The sequence below is a fragment of the Antechinus flavipes genome, chromosome 2, assembly GCF_016432865.1.
Source record: "Antechinus flavipes isolate AdamAnt ecotype Samford, QLD, Australia chromosome 2, AdamAnt_v2, whole genome shotgun sequence".
NCBI lineage: Eukaryota > Metazoa > Chordata > Mammalia > Dasyuromorphia > Dasyuridae > Antechinus > Antechinus flavipes.
The window spans coordinates 650433313-650452033 of record NC_067399.1 but is presented as its reverse complement, the minus strand read 5'-3'; the positions used below and the strand labels follow the sequence as shown (position 1 = coordinate 650452033).

Genomic DNA, 18721 nt, shown 5'->3' with positions numbered 1-18721 from the left:
TGGGTGTATATGTGTACGAGTATATGTAGGGAGGGAGGGAAGTACATATATGTGTATCCAAAATAGGGGAGCTGCGGATTCCTGGAAGCTGGAAGAGTATTTAGCTTCCCTCAGTCAGTCCTACTTTCCTCATCTAGAAAATGGGAATAAAAGTATTTTCATCTTCGGGGACTGCTGGGCAAATGACTAAGGGAGGGCAGAGAGTGCTCCCTTGGGACAGGTGGACACAGCCCCTGGTCCTGGCTCAGAGACTTGCTGGCTGTGGGGGATCCCGGAGCTGGGGGTGGGGAGGGAGCATTTAAATCTCAATCTCTCAGGTGTAAGGTAGGCATGAGAGCAGCACTTCCTCTCAGGGCCGGTGAGAGCATGCAAGGAGAGAGCACAGGTGGAGCGCTCTGCAAACCTTAAGGCCTCCAAGGTGCCAGTTGTGATGATGACAGTGGCGATGATGGTGGTGGTGATGATGATGATGAGGAGGAGGAGGAAGAGGAGGAGGGGGAGGAGGATGAGGATGAGGAGTATAATGAAGATGAGGATGAGGATGATGATGATAATGAGGATGAGGATGAGGAGGATGAGGATGAGGATGAGGATGATAATGAGGATGAGGATGATGAGGATGAGGATGATAAGGATGAGGATGATGATGATAATGAGGATGAGGATGAGGAGGATGAGGATGAGGAGGATGAGGATGAGGATGAGGATGAGGATGAGGAGGATGAGGATGAGGATGATAATGAGGATGAGGATGAGGAGGATGAGGATGATGACACTGATGATGAAGATGATGATGATGTCATTTAACTCTCTAAAACTCAAAGGTGTAGAGCAGGTGTTGACAGGCATGAGTGGTTGGTGTTTTCTCACAAGGAAACAGGTGAAATAAACATACTCATCCCCCCAAAAAAGGCAGAGAAGCTGCATAATGGTTAGTGCTTTGGGCCTAGAGCCTGAGAAAGCTGAGTTCAGATCTAGAATTGGACACTTCCTAACTGTGCACTCCTGAACAAGTTACTAGTCTCCATCGGCCTCAATTTTTCATCTGTAAAGTACAGATCGTAGCAGTACTCACTTCCCAGAGTCATTGTCAAAGGAAATGACATTTGTAAAGCTCTTTGCAGTCCCTAAAGTGATATCAACTTGCTAGATACTATTTAAAAAAACCTATCCCCATTAGCCGTGCATTCCCTCATTCAATAAAGCCACATGATGAAAGGGTGCTCTCAGGCCGATCAGGTGACTTTTCTGGCTGCTTACCGCCCGTTCTCTTTTTAATTTTTGATATATCTTGTTTTTATGTCTCCACTTCCCCTTGTAACAGAAGATAAATCATAGAAAAGGGGAAGGAAAGGCAGTTCAGGAAAGCCAACAATGACGTATAGCAACCACATCTAATAGCATATATTACTGTTGTTCCGTCGCGTCTGATTCTTCCTGACCTCACTTGAAATTGTCTCGGCAGATATACTGGAGTGTTTTTCCATTTCCTTCTCTGGCTCATTTTACAGATGAGGAAACTGAGGCACCAGAGTGCAGAGACTGGCTCAGTTACTGAGCTAGCAGGTGTCTCAAGCCAAGGCTGAGCTCAGATCCTCCTGCCTCCAGGCCTAGCGCTCCATCCAGGGCACCCCCAAGCTTGCTGAGAGTACATACAATACCAGGGGGTCCTCAAACTACAGCCCACGGGCCAGATGCAGCAGCTGAGGATGTTTATCCCCTTCACCCAGAGCTATGAAGTTTCTTTATTTAAAGGCCCACAAGACAAAGTTTTTGTTTTTACTATAGTCCGGCCTCCAACAGTCTGAGGGACAGTGAACTGGCCCCCTACTTAAAAAGTTTGAGGACCCCTGCGTCTAGACCCATAGATCCCCTGCACCTCTACAAAATAATGGAGGGGGAACATTTTCTCATCACTTCTGCATGGGGTCTAGAGCTGGGAGGTTGCGGTCACTAGTGGATCCCCCACATTTCACAGATAAGGAAACAAAATTAAGGTGCCCAGGATCGTAGAGGCCCCCCAGAGCTGGCCCTCTCTGTGTACTCGGCTGGGTCATTAACCATTCCCAGGCTTCTGCTGCTCGCCCCTGAATTCCTGGAACCCTGGGCCCCATCTAGAGCAGAGCTGGCTGGCTGCTGGCTCCCACCCGGTCCCCAGGCCCACTGCCCACCGGCTGCTGCCAGGAAAGTGGGCCAGCGTGCCCCCCCTCCATGCCATACTAATGCTGTGCCCGTGACAAGTGGGGCGGTGGGTGGAGTTCCTATAGGAAGAGGAGGGCACCGCCTGCCTACCAGGGTGTTCGGAACAGATAAAAGTCGGGCAGGGGAGGGAAGCGGGGCTGCCCGGAGAGGAAAAATCCCACTATCCTTGGCCTGGGAGAAAGCCGGGCCCCACAGGGAAGTGAGAACAATGAGGGCCCCCCCACAGGACTGGCCTTTGCCACTTCTCCAGGAAAGCAGCCATTCGGGCCAGCTCCGAGTGACGGCTGTCGGAGCTACAGCCAAGAACAAGACGGAAAAAGAAATAACCGGGAACGAGCATGTTCTCAAGGCCCCGCTGACCTTTGCTGCCAGCCCACATTCAATCAAACATGGACTAAGTTTCCATTAGCAAGAGCTAGGCCTTGAAAGCAGCAGGCCGAGAGGCGCTTGGCTGGTGCAGTAGGCAGAGTATTGGGAAGATCGGAGTTCAACCCAGCCTTCTGAAATCCCCTTACCTGCTGCCTGCCTCAGTTTCCCCATCTGTAAAAGGAGCTGATAAGAAAGAAGTCATATGACTAGCATACGGTAGGTGCTTCATAAATGCTTATTTCCTTCCTTCCAAAATCTGAATGCCCTGATGCTGTCTGCGGGACCTCGGACCTCCCTGGGCCCGTTTCCTCATCTAGCCCGACTCTCAGATATGAGGCCCAGACTGAATACTCTGACTCTCTTCTCTCCCTAAATTCATGATTCTAGGAAGAAGAGATGAGAAAATACACTTTTCCCTTTTTTTTCAGGAATGGAGCTTGGTGGGGGCAGCTATAAGTTTGAGGCTTGCTGGAAATACTGTCTCTTCCAGTTCTGGACCACGACTCCGTGGATCTTACTTTGTGACCTCAAGACCAGGGACCGGCTCTGGGCCAGTTTCCTTGTCGGTCAAATGACAAGACTTGAACTAGATAAGCTCTTCAGGTCTTCTAGCCCAGAATCCTAATTATCATCTCCACACAAAAGACTCCCAGGGCTACCTTCTGGTCTTAATCTCTCTCCTGAACTCCAAGTCTACATCATCGATGGCCCGCTGGACATCCCCACTCGGATGTTCCATCATCAATCTCCAACCCAACAAGTCTAAAATGGAACCCACCATCCCCACCTCGGCCTCCTCATCCATCTCTCCTCCAAACCCCATCATTTCTCTTGAGTTATCCGAGACTCATTCACACTTAACTCTTTCCTCTTGTTCATCCCCCTTGGCCAATCAAATCCTACTGATTCCGTGTCCATGACACCTGTCATAGCCGTTTCTTTCACTTCCTCCCATGGCCAACAACTGATTTCAGGCCTTCATCACCACTTTCCTGGACTCTTGTGATAACCTCCTGATTGGTCTCCCTGTCTCCAGCCTCTTCCCCTTCCCATTTATCCTCCCCACAACTGCCAAAATAGTCTTATTCCATACAGTTCTGACCCTGCTGCTGCCTTCCCATTTATCCTCCTCACAGCTGCCAAAATAATCTTATTCCATACAGTTCTGACCCTGCTGCTGCCTTGCTCAAAAACCTTCAGTAGCTCCCTCTTGCCTCTTAGTTATGATTTCAAAGTCCTCAGTCTGACACTTAAAACCTCTCTCAAGCCGACTTCTGTCTCCTTCCTTCCTGGACTTTTTTCATGTTATTCCCTTTCATGTGCAATTTGTGCAGCCAAATTGGACTACTTGAGATTCTTCTACCTTGACTTCCATCTCCGGCCTCTGTGCAGGTCTATGGCCTGCCCCCAAGCCCAGGAAGTACTCCTTCTGCATCTCCATCCACCTGCATGGTGGGATGACCTTCCTTTGAAGCTCAGCTCAGGCGTCATGTTCTTTGGGAGGCTCTTTCCTGGGTCTCCTCTCCCCCCCGCCACCCTCTTCTCTTGCTGCTCTTCTTCCCAAAGACCTAGATTCGGGTCTGGAAGGGACCTTGAAGGTCACTGAGTCCACCTGCCCTTTTGAGATAAGTGAAGTTCAGAGGGATGTAAGTCACCTGCCCAAGGTCACACAGCAAGAACTGAAGCAGGAATCAAACCCAGCTCCCTCTTCTTACCCACAGCACTCTATCCACTATTCCACATTGCCCTCTCCCTTCTGGAATGATTTTGTATTTGCTAATCCATGTCCACATTGGATCTCCACCCCAATCCCTTTTCTTTTGCCAGCAGAATGGAAGCTCCCTGAGAGCAGGATGCAGTGGGTTTTTTGCTTTTGTATATCTGTTGCCTAGCACAGTGCCTTGTACATAGTAAGTGCTTAATAAATGCTTGTTGCTTGATTTGTATCCCTAGCCTAGCAAAGTGCCAGACACATTATAGTCACTTACTAGCTATCTTTGAGTATAACTGACCCTCAGCCAGTTTCTGGCTCTAGATCTTATTATTCTGCGTGTGATCACATTTCAGGTGATCCGTAACATTAGCTGGAGAGAAAGGGGGGCTGAGTCCTGGGCCCCAATATGGGATTGAGTTGAGTTTCCTTTGGATTAAATCTGTGATTTCATTGGTCTAGGGAACTGTCAAATGAGGAAGCTCCCTCTGCTGGTGTAGGTTGGCACCTGCTCAGTATTTTTTAGCCTTAAAGACTTTCCTAGAGTTCTTGGATTTGGGGGAGGGTCATAGAGCCGGGATGTATCAGAAGCAGGAATTTTAACTCAAGCATTTGTCTCCAAAGCCAGCTCTCTATCCACTGGGCCTCCCTGCTTCTCCCTTACAAGTACTACTCTGCCCCAGGTGAGAGATATCCTCCCATTCCTCGGTCTGAGAAACTTTGCCACCCTCCCCTCAATGGGCTGTGGAAATAGAAAAGTCCTCTTCCTGAGGCTGGGGAGCTCAGCTGGAGGAGCTGGGGCCCTGGGATCCAGGGCCATGCCGGAGCCCGTCCAAAAGGATGGCTTTTAGTTTCCATTCAAAACCATCACAGAGCTGGAACAGCCATTATACACGCTCACTGAGGGGCTTTGAAAACCCTGGAGACCATAACCATCCCATCCTACCTGACCCAAGGGGAAGGGGAACATGGAGCAGATTGATTCTCTTTGAGCCCCATTATAGCTCCTAGACTTCAGAAATGGAGAGTCCTGGGAGGCCGTGGAGCCCAGGGCCTTTCTTTTCCTGAGGAGAAGATGAAGCCCAAGTAGACGTGACTTAGAGGTACAAGGTCAGCCGGGGAGTAAGAGCACAGGGCCTCCTTTGCTGTTTGGGGAAGCCCTTCCATTGGCCTTTCTTCTAGGTCCACGGTTCTCAGGCTGGTGTCCATGAACAGGGTTTTATGTTATGCTTCATTCTGTGAAGAGGAACATAGGATTCCTACCCAAAGGGGTCTGGATAATTAAAGAGTTAAAAACCCTTGAACTTGAGTATTCAGGGAAGTGGAAAGTGCTGGCTCCTGGCACATGTTGTTGTTATTGTTCATTCATGTCTGATTCTCCATGACCCTATTTGGGATTTTCTTGGCAGAGACACTGGCATGGTTTGCCATTTCCTTCTCCAGTTCATTTTACAGATAAGGAGACTGAGGCACACAGGGTGAAGTGACTTGACCAGGGTTGCATAGCTAAGATTTGAACTCAGGACTTGCTGATTCCAGACCTAGAGTTCTTCCACTGCTCCACCCGGCTGGCCCTTTCTTGGCACTTAGTAACTGTTTCATAAGAGCTTCTTGATGACCACAAGTTGGTTAGTGAGAGTGAACTGAATTAAGGACCAGAGACAATTGGGTTCGGGAAGTACGGTGGTCCTGTCGGGGTTTCCCACTCCTTGGTTTTGCAGACTCCTTGGAAAGAATATGGGATCTGTAGTCAGAAAACCAAGCTTTGAGCCCTAACTTTGCCACTCACCACCTGTTTGGCCTTGGAAAAGCATTTCATGTGTCTAGATCTGTTTCCTGATTTGTAAAATGGGAGAGTTAAACCAGAGAACCTCTGCAGTCCTTCCCAGCTCCAAAGGCTACACTCCCTTCACATCTCATGACCCAGCCTGGCGGACAAATGTTGATCTCATGCCATAACCTTGAGCTCCATCGCCGGCTGGACAAGCTGGCTTTCTCCGTTCAGCGGATGAACCATTCACTCGAGGGTCCAAGGCTTTCTGTTGGCAATGGGTCTCCTGAGAGGCTGCCTCCCAAGCCTTGCCCTTCAGGGAGACCCAAGGCAGGAAGGTAAGCAGGCCGCTGTTTGGATTGGACATCAGCCATTGTTTCCACCCTCCCCGCTTAACTGGCTTAACTTTTTATCAGTTGAGTCACCTTCCCATTGAATCCAGGACCAGCTCCACGCCCAAGGACCAGGAGAAAAGAAAGGGTAAAAATAAACTCTTGCAACCCTTTCTCTCTCCCTCCCCTTCTCCACCTCCCTCCTCGTACCACTTAGACTACAGTATTCCACCCAAACTTCTCGTGCCCTGCTCCCAGCTTCCAATAGACCTGTCATGTGCCTGGACACCTGCATTAAATGCCAATCCACTTGGAGCCCCTGGTGGACCCAGAGTCGCAAAAGACTGGACAAGTTCCTCACTTCTCTGATTTATAGGATCACAGACCAGGGACCATCTAATCCAAGCCCATCACTTTACAGATGAGGAAACTGAGGTTTGGGGACATTAAGTGACTCACTGAAGATCTCACACACACAGAGTGAGGACCACTGCTGTCAACTTCATCACTCTTCCCATAGTACTTGGCTTTTTCCCCTTCTTCCTTTATTAAATGAGGGAGAGGGATTTGGAAAGCCAGTGAAGGTCCTTCTGGCTCATAATCTTTCACTATCACTAGAGAGAAAACAGTTCCACTGCATCATTCATTGTCGTCATCATCCTCATCATCATTGAAGCAGGAAGGCCTGGGCAACTTCTCGCTTTATTTCTTTTCCATCCAGCAAACATAGAGTAAATGACAAATGGGTGTAGAGGTCGTGCTCAGGGGCATCAGGAAGATCCCCCAAGCTCAGGAGGAGCCCCCGAGGACCGCAGGGATGGGGCTCTACTGCCCCCATTCCTCGTTCCCTCTGGATTTCTTCCTCCTGGCCCGTAGCCGTGTCAATTGTATAACACAACATTAGAGCAGTAGGAAAAAGGATAATTTAAAACAGGAATGCAGGAGGTAACTATAATAACAACCCCCACCCCCAGGGTTGTTGAGGACCATATAAGATAATCACTGTAGAGAGCTTTGAGGGCCTGGGACGCAGAAATGCTGTTGTCTGAGCCAGGGCTCCAGCTCAATATCCCTTTGCTCTCTTTGCCCCTTTGCTCCATAGGAGAAGAGCTTGGGCGGGCAGGGGGCCTTGATTCAGCTCTTGGGGTCTGGGACATGATGGATAGCAAGGTATCAAGCCTACAAACATGGCTTCTCCAGCTGAGAACCCCGGGGCATGTGCCCTTGAATGGGAAATCCAACTCTGGAGTTTAACCCCCCATCTTCAGAGCTGGTCTTGGCCACGATCCTCTTCTTCTCACCGCTTGGGCTCCCGGGCTCCCTGCCAGGCTTCTTCCTATATGCTGATGACAGCGCCCTCACGGGAGGGTCACAGCTTTTTGATGCCCTTTGATGTGCCTGTCGGTGCCCTGGCTGACCCCGGCCCCTTCCCAGCCGGACCTTCCTCAGAACCAGAGAATCTCAGCAAGCCTCCCAGACCAGGCCGCTGTTGCGGCCTCGGTGACTGAGGTGCCTCTGACCCATCTCTGGGTCTGTGACCCGAGGTGATCTCCAGCTCTGGGACCTCGATCTCAGACCCCGCCCGAGCAAGATCCCCTCCTCCTCCACGCTGGGACGGGCGGTCCGCTAGGCTTGGCCCCAGTGAGAGCGAGCCACCAGCTTCCAAGGCTGCTCCGCCAAGGAGCGGTCAGCGCGTCCCGACACCGCGGCTAGCTGCCGCTTCTTTGTCGTCCCCACCCACCCCTCGAGGACTGAGCAGAATGAACGCAGCCCCTTCTGCTGGGACAAACCCTCAAATTTCTTCTCCTCTGTCCCCCTCCCCCGACCGTGATTTATGCCGCGGACCATTGTTCCCAAGGCCAGATTTCCTCCGAAATGTGATTTATCAGTACTTCGGTTCCTGTGTTTCTACCCGAAACGCACGCGCGGGTGCTCACACACACACACACACAGAGTTCAAAAAGGCTTTATCAGAAAGCGGCCCCTTGTCCCTCGCCCATTTCTTACAACAATGGGGCATTTCACATCGGGGACCACTCCATGATTGTGCCCTGACCTTTCCAAACTCCCTGCCCTTGACTCAGTCCGGCATTTAGAAAACATATTTGATTTCCTTCCCAGTTTCCACCCACCCACCCACGCTCTTGAAATTGTTGCGTATAGCTTTGTATCAGGGTTTGGCACAAAGAGCGGGGGAGCTGGAGCCAGAAGAGCTGGGTTTGGATCCTGCTCAGACACTTACCAGCTGTGGGAGCCGGGCAAACAAAGTCACTTTGTCTCTCTGGGCCTCAGTTTCCCCATCTGTAAAATGTGGATAAAACTAATATTTTCTTCACAGGTTGTCATATAAAGTGCTCTGCAAACCTGAAAGCATTCGATAATAATAATAATTAATCATGATCATTATTGATGATGATAAAGGACTGAGGATTGGATCAGTCATGATTGGTATAAGGAATTCCCAAATGTGGAAACTCCTCCCAGAGAGAGCAGCAATTTTCCTTCAATTTCTGGCCTTGGAAAGGCCCCCCAAGACGCCAATGGGCATCCAAGGCGGGGCTTGAACCCAGACCCTCCTGGTTTCCAGGCCAGCTCTGACATTCGTTCTATCACCTTTTCTGACTCGTTCCGTCCTTTTGCCCCGGGCTATTCCACCCCCTATAAATTCCCTGAGGGCAGTTTCCTTTTTGACTCTGCCTTCCCTTCCGGCACAGCTCCGGTTGTTCTCCCTCTCCAAGAGCCCACTTGAGGTTTTCTTGGCAGAACAACTGGAGCGGTTGGCCAGGTCCTTCTCAGCGCATTTTCCAGAAGAGGGAGATGAGGTAAACCGAGTTAAGGGGTTGGTCCGAGGTCACCCAGCGAGTTCGCGTCTGAGGCCAGATTTGAACTCGGGAAGTTTGGTCTCTATTCCAAGCCCGCATTCGGTGCACGATGGCGTCCCCTAGCGGCCCCAGTTCGCGCTGAGCCTCCATGTCTCAATTGCACGAGCATTTCAGGAGGCCGCCCGGCGCCGCGGCCCCAGCAGGGCAGAAACGGGAGGACACGAGGCGGTGGAAAGGCTCCTGGTCCCCTGCGGACCCACTTGCGGCCGGGGGCCACCTCATCCGCAAAGGGAAGGCCGTGCTCCTGCCCCCCGACCCCCGCAGCTGTCCCGAGGAAGGGGCTTTTTAGCCCTGCCCGACGGGGAATGCGAGCTGTGCTTTCTCCCGAGGCTCAGGGGAGGTTCGCGGGCGGAGGGGGCAAGAGGCCGGCTGTCCTGCCGAGCTGCGGGGACCCCCTCGCAACGTGGGGGGCAGATGAAAAAAGGGTCTCTCACTCCCGGGACAGCATGCTTTCCACTGCTGGGGTGACGGGGAGTTAAAAAGAAATCTGAGATTAAATAAATTAAAATTTTAAATTTTAAAAAATAAATTAAAATTAATTAAAAAGAGTGACAGAGACACACAGAGAGAAAGAGATTGACAGAGAAGAGAAAGGAAGGGGAGAGACAGAGACAGACAGACAAAGAAGCAGAAAGAGAGGGCCAGGGACAGACAGACCCAGGGACAGAGACAGAGAGAAAGAAGCAGAAAGAGAGAGCCAGGGACAGAGACAGAGAGAAAGAAGCAGAAAGAGAGAGCCAGGGACAGACAGACCCAGGGACAGAGACAGAGAGAAAGAAGCAGAAAGAGAGAGCCAGGGACAGACAGACCCAGGGACAGAGACAGAGAGAAAGAAGCAGAAAGAGAGAGCCAGGGACAGACAGACCCAGGGACAGAGACAGACAGAGAGAAAGAAGCAGAAAGAGAGAGCCAGGGACAGACAGACCCAGGGACAGAGACAGAGAGAAAGAAGCAGAAAGAGAGAGCCAGGGACAGAGACAGAGAGAAAGAAGCAGAAAGAGAGAGCCAGGGACAGACAGACCCAGGGACAGAGACAGAGAGAAAGAAGCAGAAAGAGAGAGCCAGGGACAGACAGACCCAGGGACAGAGACAGACAGAGAGAAAGAAGCAGAAAGAGAGAGCCAGGGACAGACAGACCCAGGGACAGAGACAGAGAGAAAGAAGCAGAAAGAGAGAGCCAGGGACAGAGACAGAGAGAAAGAAGCAGAAAGAGAGAGCCAGGGACAGACAGACCCAGGGACAGAGACAGAGAGAAAGAAGCAGAAAGAGAGAGCCAGGGACAGACAGACCCAGGGACAGAGACAGACAGAGAGAAAGAAGCAGAAAGAGAGAGCCAGGGACAGACAGACCCAGGGACAGAGACAGAGACAGAGAGAAAGAAGCAGAGAGAGCCAGGGACAGACCCAGGGACAGAGACAGAGAGAAAGAAGCAGAAAGAGAGAGCCAGGGATAGACAGACCCAGGGACAGAGACAGAGAGAAAGAAGCAGAAAGAGAGAGCCAGGGACAGACAGACCCAGGGACAGAGACAGACAGAGAGAAAGAAGCAGAAAGAGAGAGCCAGGGACAGACCCAGGGACAGAGACAGAGAGAAAGAAGCAGAAAGAGAGAGCCAGGGACAGACAGACCCAGGGACAGAGACAGAGAGAAAGAAGCAGAAAGAGAGAGCCAGGGACAGACAGACCCAGGGACAGAGACAGACAGAGAGAAAGAAGCAGAAAGAGAGAGCCAGGGACAGACAGACCCAGGGACAGAGACAGAGAGAAAGAAGCAGAAAGAGAGAGCCAGGGACAGAGACAGAGAGAAAGAAGCAGAAAGAGAGAGCCAGGGACAGACAGACCCAGGGACAGAGACAGAGAGAAAGAAGCAGAAAGAGAGAGCCAGGGACAGACAGACCCAGGGACAGAGACAGACAGAGAGAAAGAAGCAGAAAGAGAGAGCCAGGGACAGACAGATCCAGGGACAGAGACAGACAGAGAGAAAGAAGCAGAAAGAGAGAGCCAGGGACAGACAGATCCAGGGACAGAGACAGAGAGAAAGAAGCAGAAAGAGAGAGCCAGGGACAGACAGACCCAGGGACAGAGACAGACAGAGAGAAAGAAGCAGAAAGAGAGAGCCAGGGACAGACCCAGGGACAGAGACAGAGAGAAAGAAGCAGAAGAGAGAGCCAGGGACAGACAGACCCAGGGACAGAGACAGAGAGAAAGAAGCAGAAAGAGAGAGCCAGGGACAGACAGACCCAGGGACAGAGACAGACAGAGAGAAAGAAGCAGAAAGAGAGAGCCAGGGACAGACCCAGGGACAGAGACAGAGAGAAAGAAGCAGAAAGAGAGAGCCAGGGACAGACAGACCCAGGGACAGAGACAGAGAGAAAGAAGCAGAAAGAGAGAGCCAGGGACAGACAGACCCAGGGACAGAGACAGACAGAGAGAAAGAAGCAGAAAGAGAGAGCCAGGGACAGACAGACCCAGGGACAGAGACAGAGAGAAAGAAGCAGAAAGAGAGAGCCAGGGACAGAGACAGAGAGAAAGAAGCAGAAAGAGAGAGCCAGGGACAGACAGACCCAGGGACAGAGACAGAGAGAAAGAAGCAGAAAGAGAGAGCCAGGGACAGACAGACCCAGGGACAGAGACAGACAGAGAGAAAGAAGCAGAAAGAGAGAGCCAGGGACAGACAGACCCAGGGACAGAGACAGACAGAGAGAAAGAAGCAGAAAGAGAGAGCCAGGGACAGACAGATCCAGGGACAGAGACAGACAGAGAGAAAGAAGCAGAAAGAGAGAGCCAGGGACAGACAGACCCAGGGACAGAGACAGACAGAGAGAAAGAAGCAGAAAGAGAGAGCCAGGGACAGACAGACCCAGGGACAGAGACAGACAGAGAGAAAGAAGCAGAAAGAGAGAGCCAGGGACAGACAGACCCAGGGACAGAGACAGACAGAGAGAAAGAAGCAGAAAGAGAGAGCCAGGGACAGACAGACCCAGGGACAGAGACAGACAGAGAGAAAGAAGCAGAAAGAGAGAGCCAGGGACAGACAGACCCAGGGACAGAGACAGACAGAGAGAAAGAAGCAGAAAGAGAGAGCCAGGGACAGACAGACCCAGGGACAGAGACAGACAGAGAGAAAGAAGCAGAAAGAGAGAGCCAGGGACAGACAGACCCAGGGACAGAGACAGACAGAGAGAAAGAAGCAGAAAGAGAGAGCCAGGGACAGACAGACCCAGGGACAGAGACAGACAGAGAGAAAGAAGCAGAAAGAGAGAGCCAGGGACAGAGACAGAGAGAAAGAAGCAGAAAGAGAGAGCCAGGGACAGAGACAGAGAGAAAGAAGCAGAAAGAGAGAGCCAGGACAGACAGACCCAGGGACAGAGACAGACAGAGAGAAAGAAGCAGAAAGAGAGAGCCAGGGACAGACAGACCCAGGGACAGAGACAGACAGAGAGAAAGAAGCAGAAAGAGAGAGCCAGGGACAGACAGACCCAGGGACAGAGACAGAGAGAAAGAAGCAGAAAGAGAGAGCCAGGGACAGACAGACCCAGGGACAGAGACAGACAGAGAGAAAGAAGCAGAAAGAGAGAGCCAGGGACAGACAGACCCAGGGACAGAGACAGAGAGAAAGAAGCAGAAAGAGAGAGCCAGGGACAGAGACAGAGAGAAAGAAGCAGAGAAAGAGAGAGCCAGGGACAGACAGACCCAGGGACAGAGACAGAGAGAAAGAAGCAGAAAGAGAGAGCCAGGGACAGACAGACCCAGGGACAGAGACAGACAGAGAGAAAGAAGCAGAAAGAGAGAGCCAGGGACAGACAGACCCAGGGACAGAGACAGACAGAGAGAAAGAAGCAGAAAGAGAGAGCAGGGACAGACAGATCCAGGGACAGAGACAGAGAGAAAGAAGCAGAAAGAGAGAGCCAGGGACAGACAGACCCAGGGACAGAGACAGACAGAGAGAAAGAAGCAGAAAGAGAGAGCCAGGGACAGACCCAGGGACAGAGACAGAGAGAAAGAAGCAGAAAGAGAGAGCCAGGGACAGACAGACCCAGGGACAGAGACAGAGAGAAAGAAGCAGAAAGAGAGAGCCAGGGACAGACAGACCCAGGGACAGAGACAGACAGAGAGAAAGAAGCAGAAAGAGAGAGCCAGGGACAGACCCAGGGACAGAGACAGAGAGAAAGAAGCAGAAAGAGAGAGCCAGGGACAGACAGACCCAGGGACAGAGACAGAGAGAAAGAAGCAGAAAGAGAGAGCCAGGGACAGACAGACCCAGGGACAGAGACAGACAGAGAGAAAGAAGCAGAAAGAGAGAGCCAGGGACAGACAGACCCAGGGACAGAGACAGAGAGAAAGAAGCAGAAAGAGAGAGCCAGGGACAGAGACAGAGAGAAAGAAGCAGAAAGAGAGAGCCAGGGACAGACAGACCCAGGGACAGAGACAGACAGAGAGAAAGAAGCAGAAAGAGAGAGCCAGGGACAGACAGATCCAGGGACAGAGACAGACAGAGAGAAAGAAGCAGAAAGAGAGAGCCAGGGACAGACAGACCCAGGGACAGAGACAGACAGAGAGAAAGAAGCAGAAAGAGAGAGCCAGGGACAGACAGATCCAGGGACAGAGACAGAGAGAAAGAAGCAGAAAGAGAGAGCCAGGGACAGACAGACCCAGGGACAGAGACAGAGAGAAAGAAGCAGAAAGAGAGAGCCAGGGACAGACAGACCCAGGGACAGAGACAGACAGAGAGAAAGAAGCAGAAAGAGAGAGCCAGGGACAGACAGACCCAGGGACAGAGACAGAGAGAAAGAAGCAGAAAGAGAGAGCCAGGGACAGAGACAGAGAGAAAGAAGCAGAAAGAGAGAGCCAGGGACAGACAGACCCAGGGACAGAGACAGACAGAGAGAAAGAAGCAGAAAGAGAGAGCCAGGGACAGACAGATCCAGGGACAGAGACAGACAGAGAGAAAGAAGCAGAAAGAGAGAGCCAGGGACAGACAGACCCAGGGACAGAGACAGACAGAGAGAAAGAAGCAGAAAGAGAGAGCCAGGGACAGACAGACCCAGGGACAGAGACAGAGAGAAAGAAGCAGAAAGAGAGAGCCAGGGACAGACAGACCCAGGGACAGAGACAGAGAGAAAGAAGCAGAAAGAGAGAGCCAGGGACAGACAGACCCAGGGACAGAGACAGACAGAGAGAAAGAAGCAGAAAGAGAGAGCCAGGGACAGACAGACCCAGGGACAGAGACAGAGAGAAAGAAGCAGAAAGAGAGAGCCAGGGACAGAGACAGAGAGAAAGAAGCAGAAAGAGAGAGCCAGGGACAGACAGACCCAGGGACAGAGACAGACAGAGAGAAAGAAGCAGAAAGAGAGAGCCAGGGACAGACAGATCCAGGGACAGAGACAGACAGAGAGAAAGAAGCAGAAAGAGAGAGCCAGGGACAGACAGACCCAGGGACAGAGACAGACAGAGAGAAAGAAGCAGAAAGAGAGAGCCAGGGACAGACAGACCCAGGGACAGAGACAGACAGAGAGAAAGAAGCAGAAAGAGAGAGCCAGGGACAGACAGACCCAGGGACAGAGACAGACAGAGAGAAAGAAGCAGAAAGAGAGAGCCAGGGACAGACAGACCCAGGGACAGAGACAGACAGAGAGAAAGAAGCAGAAAGAGAGAGCCAGGGACAGAGACAGAGAGAAAGAAACAGAAAGAGAGAGCCAGGGACAGAGACAGAGAGAAAGAAGCAGAAAGAGAGAGCCAGGGACAGACAGACCCAGGGACAGAGACAGACAGAGAGAAAGAAGCAGAAAGAGAGAGCCAGGGACAGACAGACCCAGGGACAGAGACAGACAGAGAGAAAGAAGCAGAAAGAGAGAGCCAGGGACAGACAGACCCAGGGACAGAGACAGAGAGAAAGAAGCAGAAAGAGAGAGCCAGGGACAGACAGACCCAGGGACAGAGACAGACAGAGAGAAAGAAGCAGAAAGAGAGAGCCAGGGACAGACAGACCCAGGGACAGAGACAGAGAGAAAGAAGCAGAAAGAGAGAGCCAGGGACAGAGACAGAGAGAAAGAAGCAGAAAGAGAGAGCCAGGGACAGACAGACCCAGGGACAGAGACAGAGAGAAAGAAGCAGAAAGAGAGAGCAGGGACAGACAGACCCAGGGACAGAGACAGACAGAGAGAGAAAGAAGCAGAAAGAGAGAGCCAGGGACAGACAGACCCAGGGACAGAGACAGAGAGAAAGAAGCAGAAAGAGAGAGCCAGGGACAGAGACAGAGAGAAAGAAGCAGAAAGAGAGAGCCAGGGACAGACAGACCCAGGGACAGAGACAGAGAGAAAGAAGCAGAAAGAGAGAGCCAGGGACAGACAGACCCAGGGACAGAGACAGACAGAGAGAAAGAAGCAGAAAGAGAGAGCCAGGGACAGACAGACCAGGGACAGAGACAGAGAGAAAGAAGCAGAAAGAGAGAGCCAGGGACAGAGACAGAGAGAAAGAAGCAGAAAGAGAGAGCCAGGGACAGACAGACCCAGGGACAGAGACAGAGAGAAAGAAGCAGAAAGAGAGAGCCAGGGACAGACAGACCCAGGGACAGAGACAGACAGAGAGAAAGAAGCAGAAAGAGAGAGCCAGGGACAGACAGATCCAGGGACAGAGACAGACAGAGAGAAAGAAGCAGAAAGAGAGAGCCAGGGACAGACAGATCCAGGGACAGAGACAGAGAGAAAGAAGCAGAAAGAGAGAGCCAGGGACAGACAGACCCAGGGACAGAGACAGACAGAGAGAAAGAAGCAGAAAGAGAGAGCCAGGGACAGACCCAGGGACAGAGACAGAGAGAAAGAAGCAGAAAGAGAGAGCCAGGGACAGACAGACCCAGGGACAGAGACAGAGAGAAAGAAGCAGAAAGAGAGAGCCAGGGACAGACAGACCCAGGGACAGAGACAGACAGAGAGAAAGAAGCAGAAAGAGAGAGCCAGGGACAGACCCAGGGACAGAGACAGAGAGAAAGAAGCAGAAAGAGAGAGCCAGGGACAGACAGACCCAGGACAGAGACAGAGAGAAAGAAGCAGAAAGAGAGAGCCAGGGACAGACAGACCCAGGGACAGAGACAGACAGAGAGAAAGAAGCAGAAAGAGAGAGCCAGGGACAGACAGACCCAGGGACAGAGACAGAGAGAAAGAAGCAGAAAGAGAGAGCCAGGGACAGAGACAGAGAGAAAGAAGCAGAAAGAGAGAGCCAGGGACAGACAGACCCAGGGACAGAGACAGAGAGAAAGAAGCAGAAAGAGAGAGCCAGGGACAGACAGACCCAGGGACAGAGACAGACAGAGAGAAAGAAGCAGAAAGAGAGAGCCAGGGACAGACAGACCCAGGGACAGAGACAGACAGAGAGAAAGAAGCAGAAAGAGAGAGCCAGGGACAGACAGATCCAGGGACAGAGACAGACAGAGAGAAAGAAGCAGAAAGAGAGAGCCAGGGACAGACAGACCCAGGGACAGAGACAGACAGAGAGAAAGAAGCAGAAAGAGAGAGCCAGGGACAGACAGACCCAGGGACAGAGACAGACAGAGAGAAAGAAGCAGAAAGAGAGAGCCAGGGACAGACAGACCCAGGGACAGAGACAGACAGAGAGAAAGAAGCAGAAAGAGAGAGCCAGGGACAGAGACAGAGAGAAAGAAGCAGAAAGAGAGAGCCAGGGACAGAGACAGAGAGAAAGAAGCAGAAAGAGAGAGCCAGGGACAGAGACAGACAGAGAGAAAGAAGCAGAAAGAGAGAGCCAGGGACAGACAGACCAGGGACAGAGACAGACAGAGAGAAAGAAGCAGAAAGAGAGAGCCAGGGACAGACAGACCCAGGGACAGAGACAGACAGAGAGAAAGAAGCAGAAAGAGAGAGCCAGGGACAGACAGACCCAGGGACAGAGACAGAGAGAAAGAAGCAGAAAGAGAGAGCCAGGGACAGACAGACCCAGGGACAGAGACAGACAGAGAGAAAGAAGCAGAAAGAGAGAGCCAGGGACAGACAGACCCAGGGACAGAGACAGAGAGAAAGAAGCAGAAAGAGAGAGCCAGGGACAGAGACAGAGAGAAAGAAGCAGAAAGAGAGAGCCAGGGACAGACAGACCCAGGGACAGAGACAGAGAGAAAGAAGCAGAAAGAGAGAGCCAGGGACAGACAGACCCAGGGACAGAGACAGACAGAGAGAAAGAAGCAGAAAGAGAGAGCCAGGGACAGACAGACCCAGGGACAGAGACAGAGACAGAGAGAAAGAAGCAGAGAGAGCCAGGGACAGACCCAGGGACAGAGACAGAGAGAAAGAAGCAGAAAGAGAGAGCCAGGGATAGACAGACCCAGGGACAGAGACAGAGAGAAAGAAGCAGAAAGAGAGAGCCAGGGACAGACAGACCCAGGGACAGAGACAGACAGAGAGAAAGAAGCAGAAAGAGAGAGCCAGGGACAGACAGACCCAGGGACAGAGACAGAGAGAAAGAAGCAGAAAGAGAGAGCCAGGGACAGACAGACCCAGGGACAGAGACAGACAGAGAGAAAGAAGCAGAGAGAGCCAGGGACAGAGACAGAGACAGAGAGACAGAGGCAGAGACAGAGGCAGAGACAGAGGCAGAGACAGAGGCAGAGACAGAGGCAGAGACAGAGGCAGAGACAGAGGCAGAGACAGAGGCAGAGACAGAGGCAGAGACAGAGGCAGAGACAGAGGCAGAGACAGAGGCAGAGACAGAGGCAGAGACAGAGGCAGAGACAGAGGCAGAGACAGACAGAGACAGAGGCAGAGACAGAGGCAGAGACAGAGGCAGAGACAGAGGCAGAGACAGAGGCAGAGACAGAGGCAGAGACAGAGGCAGAGACAGAGGCAGAGACAGAGGCAGAGACAGAGGCAGAGACAGAGGCAGAGACAGAGGCAGAGACAGAGGCAGAGACAGAGGCAGAGACAGAGGCAGAGACAGAGGCAGAGACAGAGGCAGAGACAGAGGCAGAGACAGAGGCAGAGACAGAGGCAGAGACAGAGGCAGAGACAGAGGCAGAGACAGAGGCAGAGACAGAGGCAGAGACAGAGGCAGAGACAGAGGCAGAGACAGAGGCAGAGACAGAGGCAGAGACAGAGGCAGAGACAGAGGCAGAGACAGAGGCAGAGACAGAGGCAGAGACAGAGGCAGAGACAGAGGCAGAGACAAAGAGTCAGAGGGAGAGACAGAAACAGAGACTAAAGACAGATTTATTACAGTGGTTTTGTCTTTTTTATTGATTAGGGGAGATGGAAGGGAGAAAATGGATTTTTATTAATGGAAAAAAATTAAATTTAAAAACTTCAAAATTAAATCCAAAAGTTATTTAATTAATTAAAAGGCTTTAAATTATTTTTTATGTTCTTTTTTTTTTATTTTGTTAAAGTATGAAGATCGTTAAGACCTAGACTCTAGCTTGACAACTTCCTAATTCACAGAAAGATATAAGAACCCCAG

At 51.6% G+C, this 18721-nt stretch overlaps 1 protein-coding gene across 2 annotated transcripts in view; it reads left to right on the top strand.

Moving 5' to 3' along the window:
* Positions 1-18721, top strand: part of MMRN2 (multimerin 2) — a 58582-nt gene that overhangs the window by 16358 nt on the left and 23503 nt on the right. The window contains exon 1 of one of the 2 annotated variants that reach the window (XM_051982382.1): positions 2344-2787. The exons of the other annotated variant lie outside the window; for it this stretch is intronic. Coding sequence (XP_051838342.1) covers positions 2774-2787 — 14 coding nt within the window. The 5' untranslated portion in view covers positions 2344-2773. Of the gene's footprint in view, positions 1-2343; positions 2788-18721 lie in introns of those variants that run through there. 2 annotated transcript variants of the gene reach the window in all.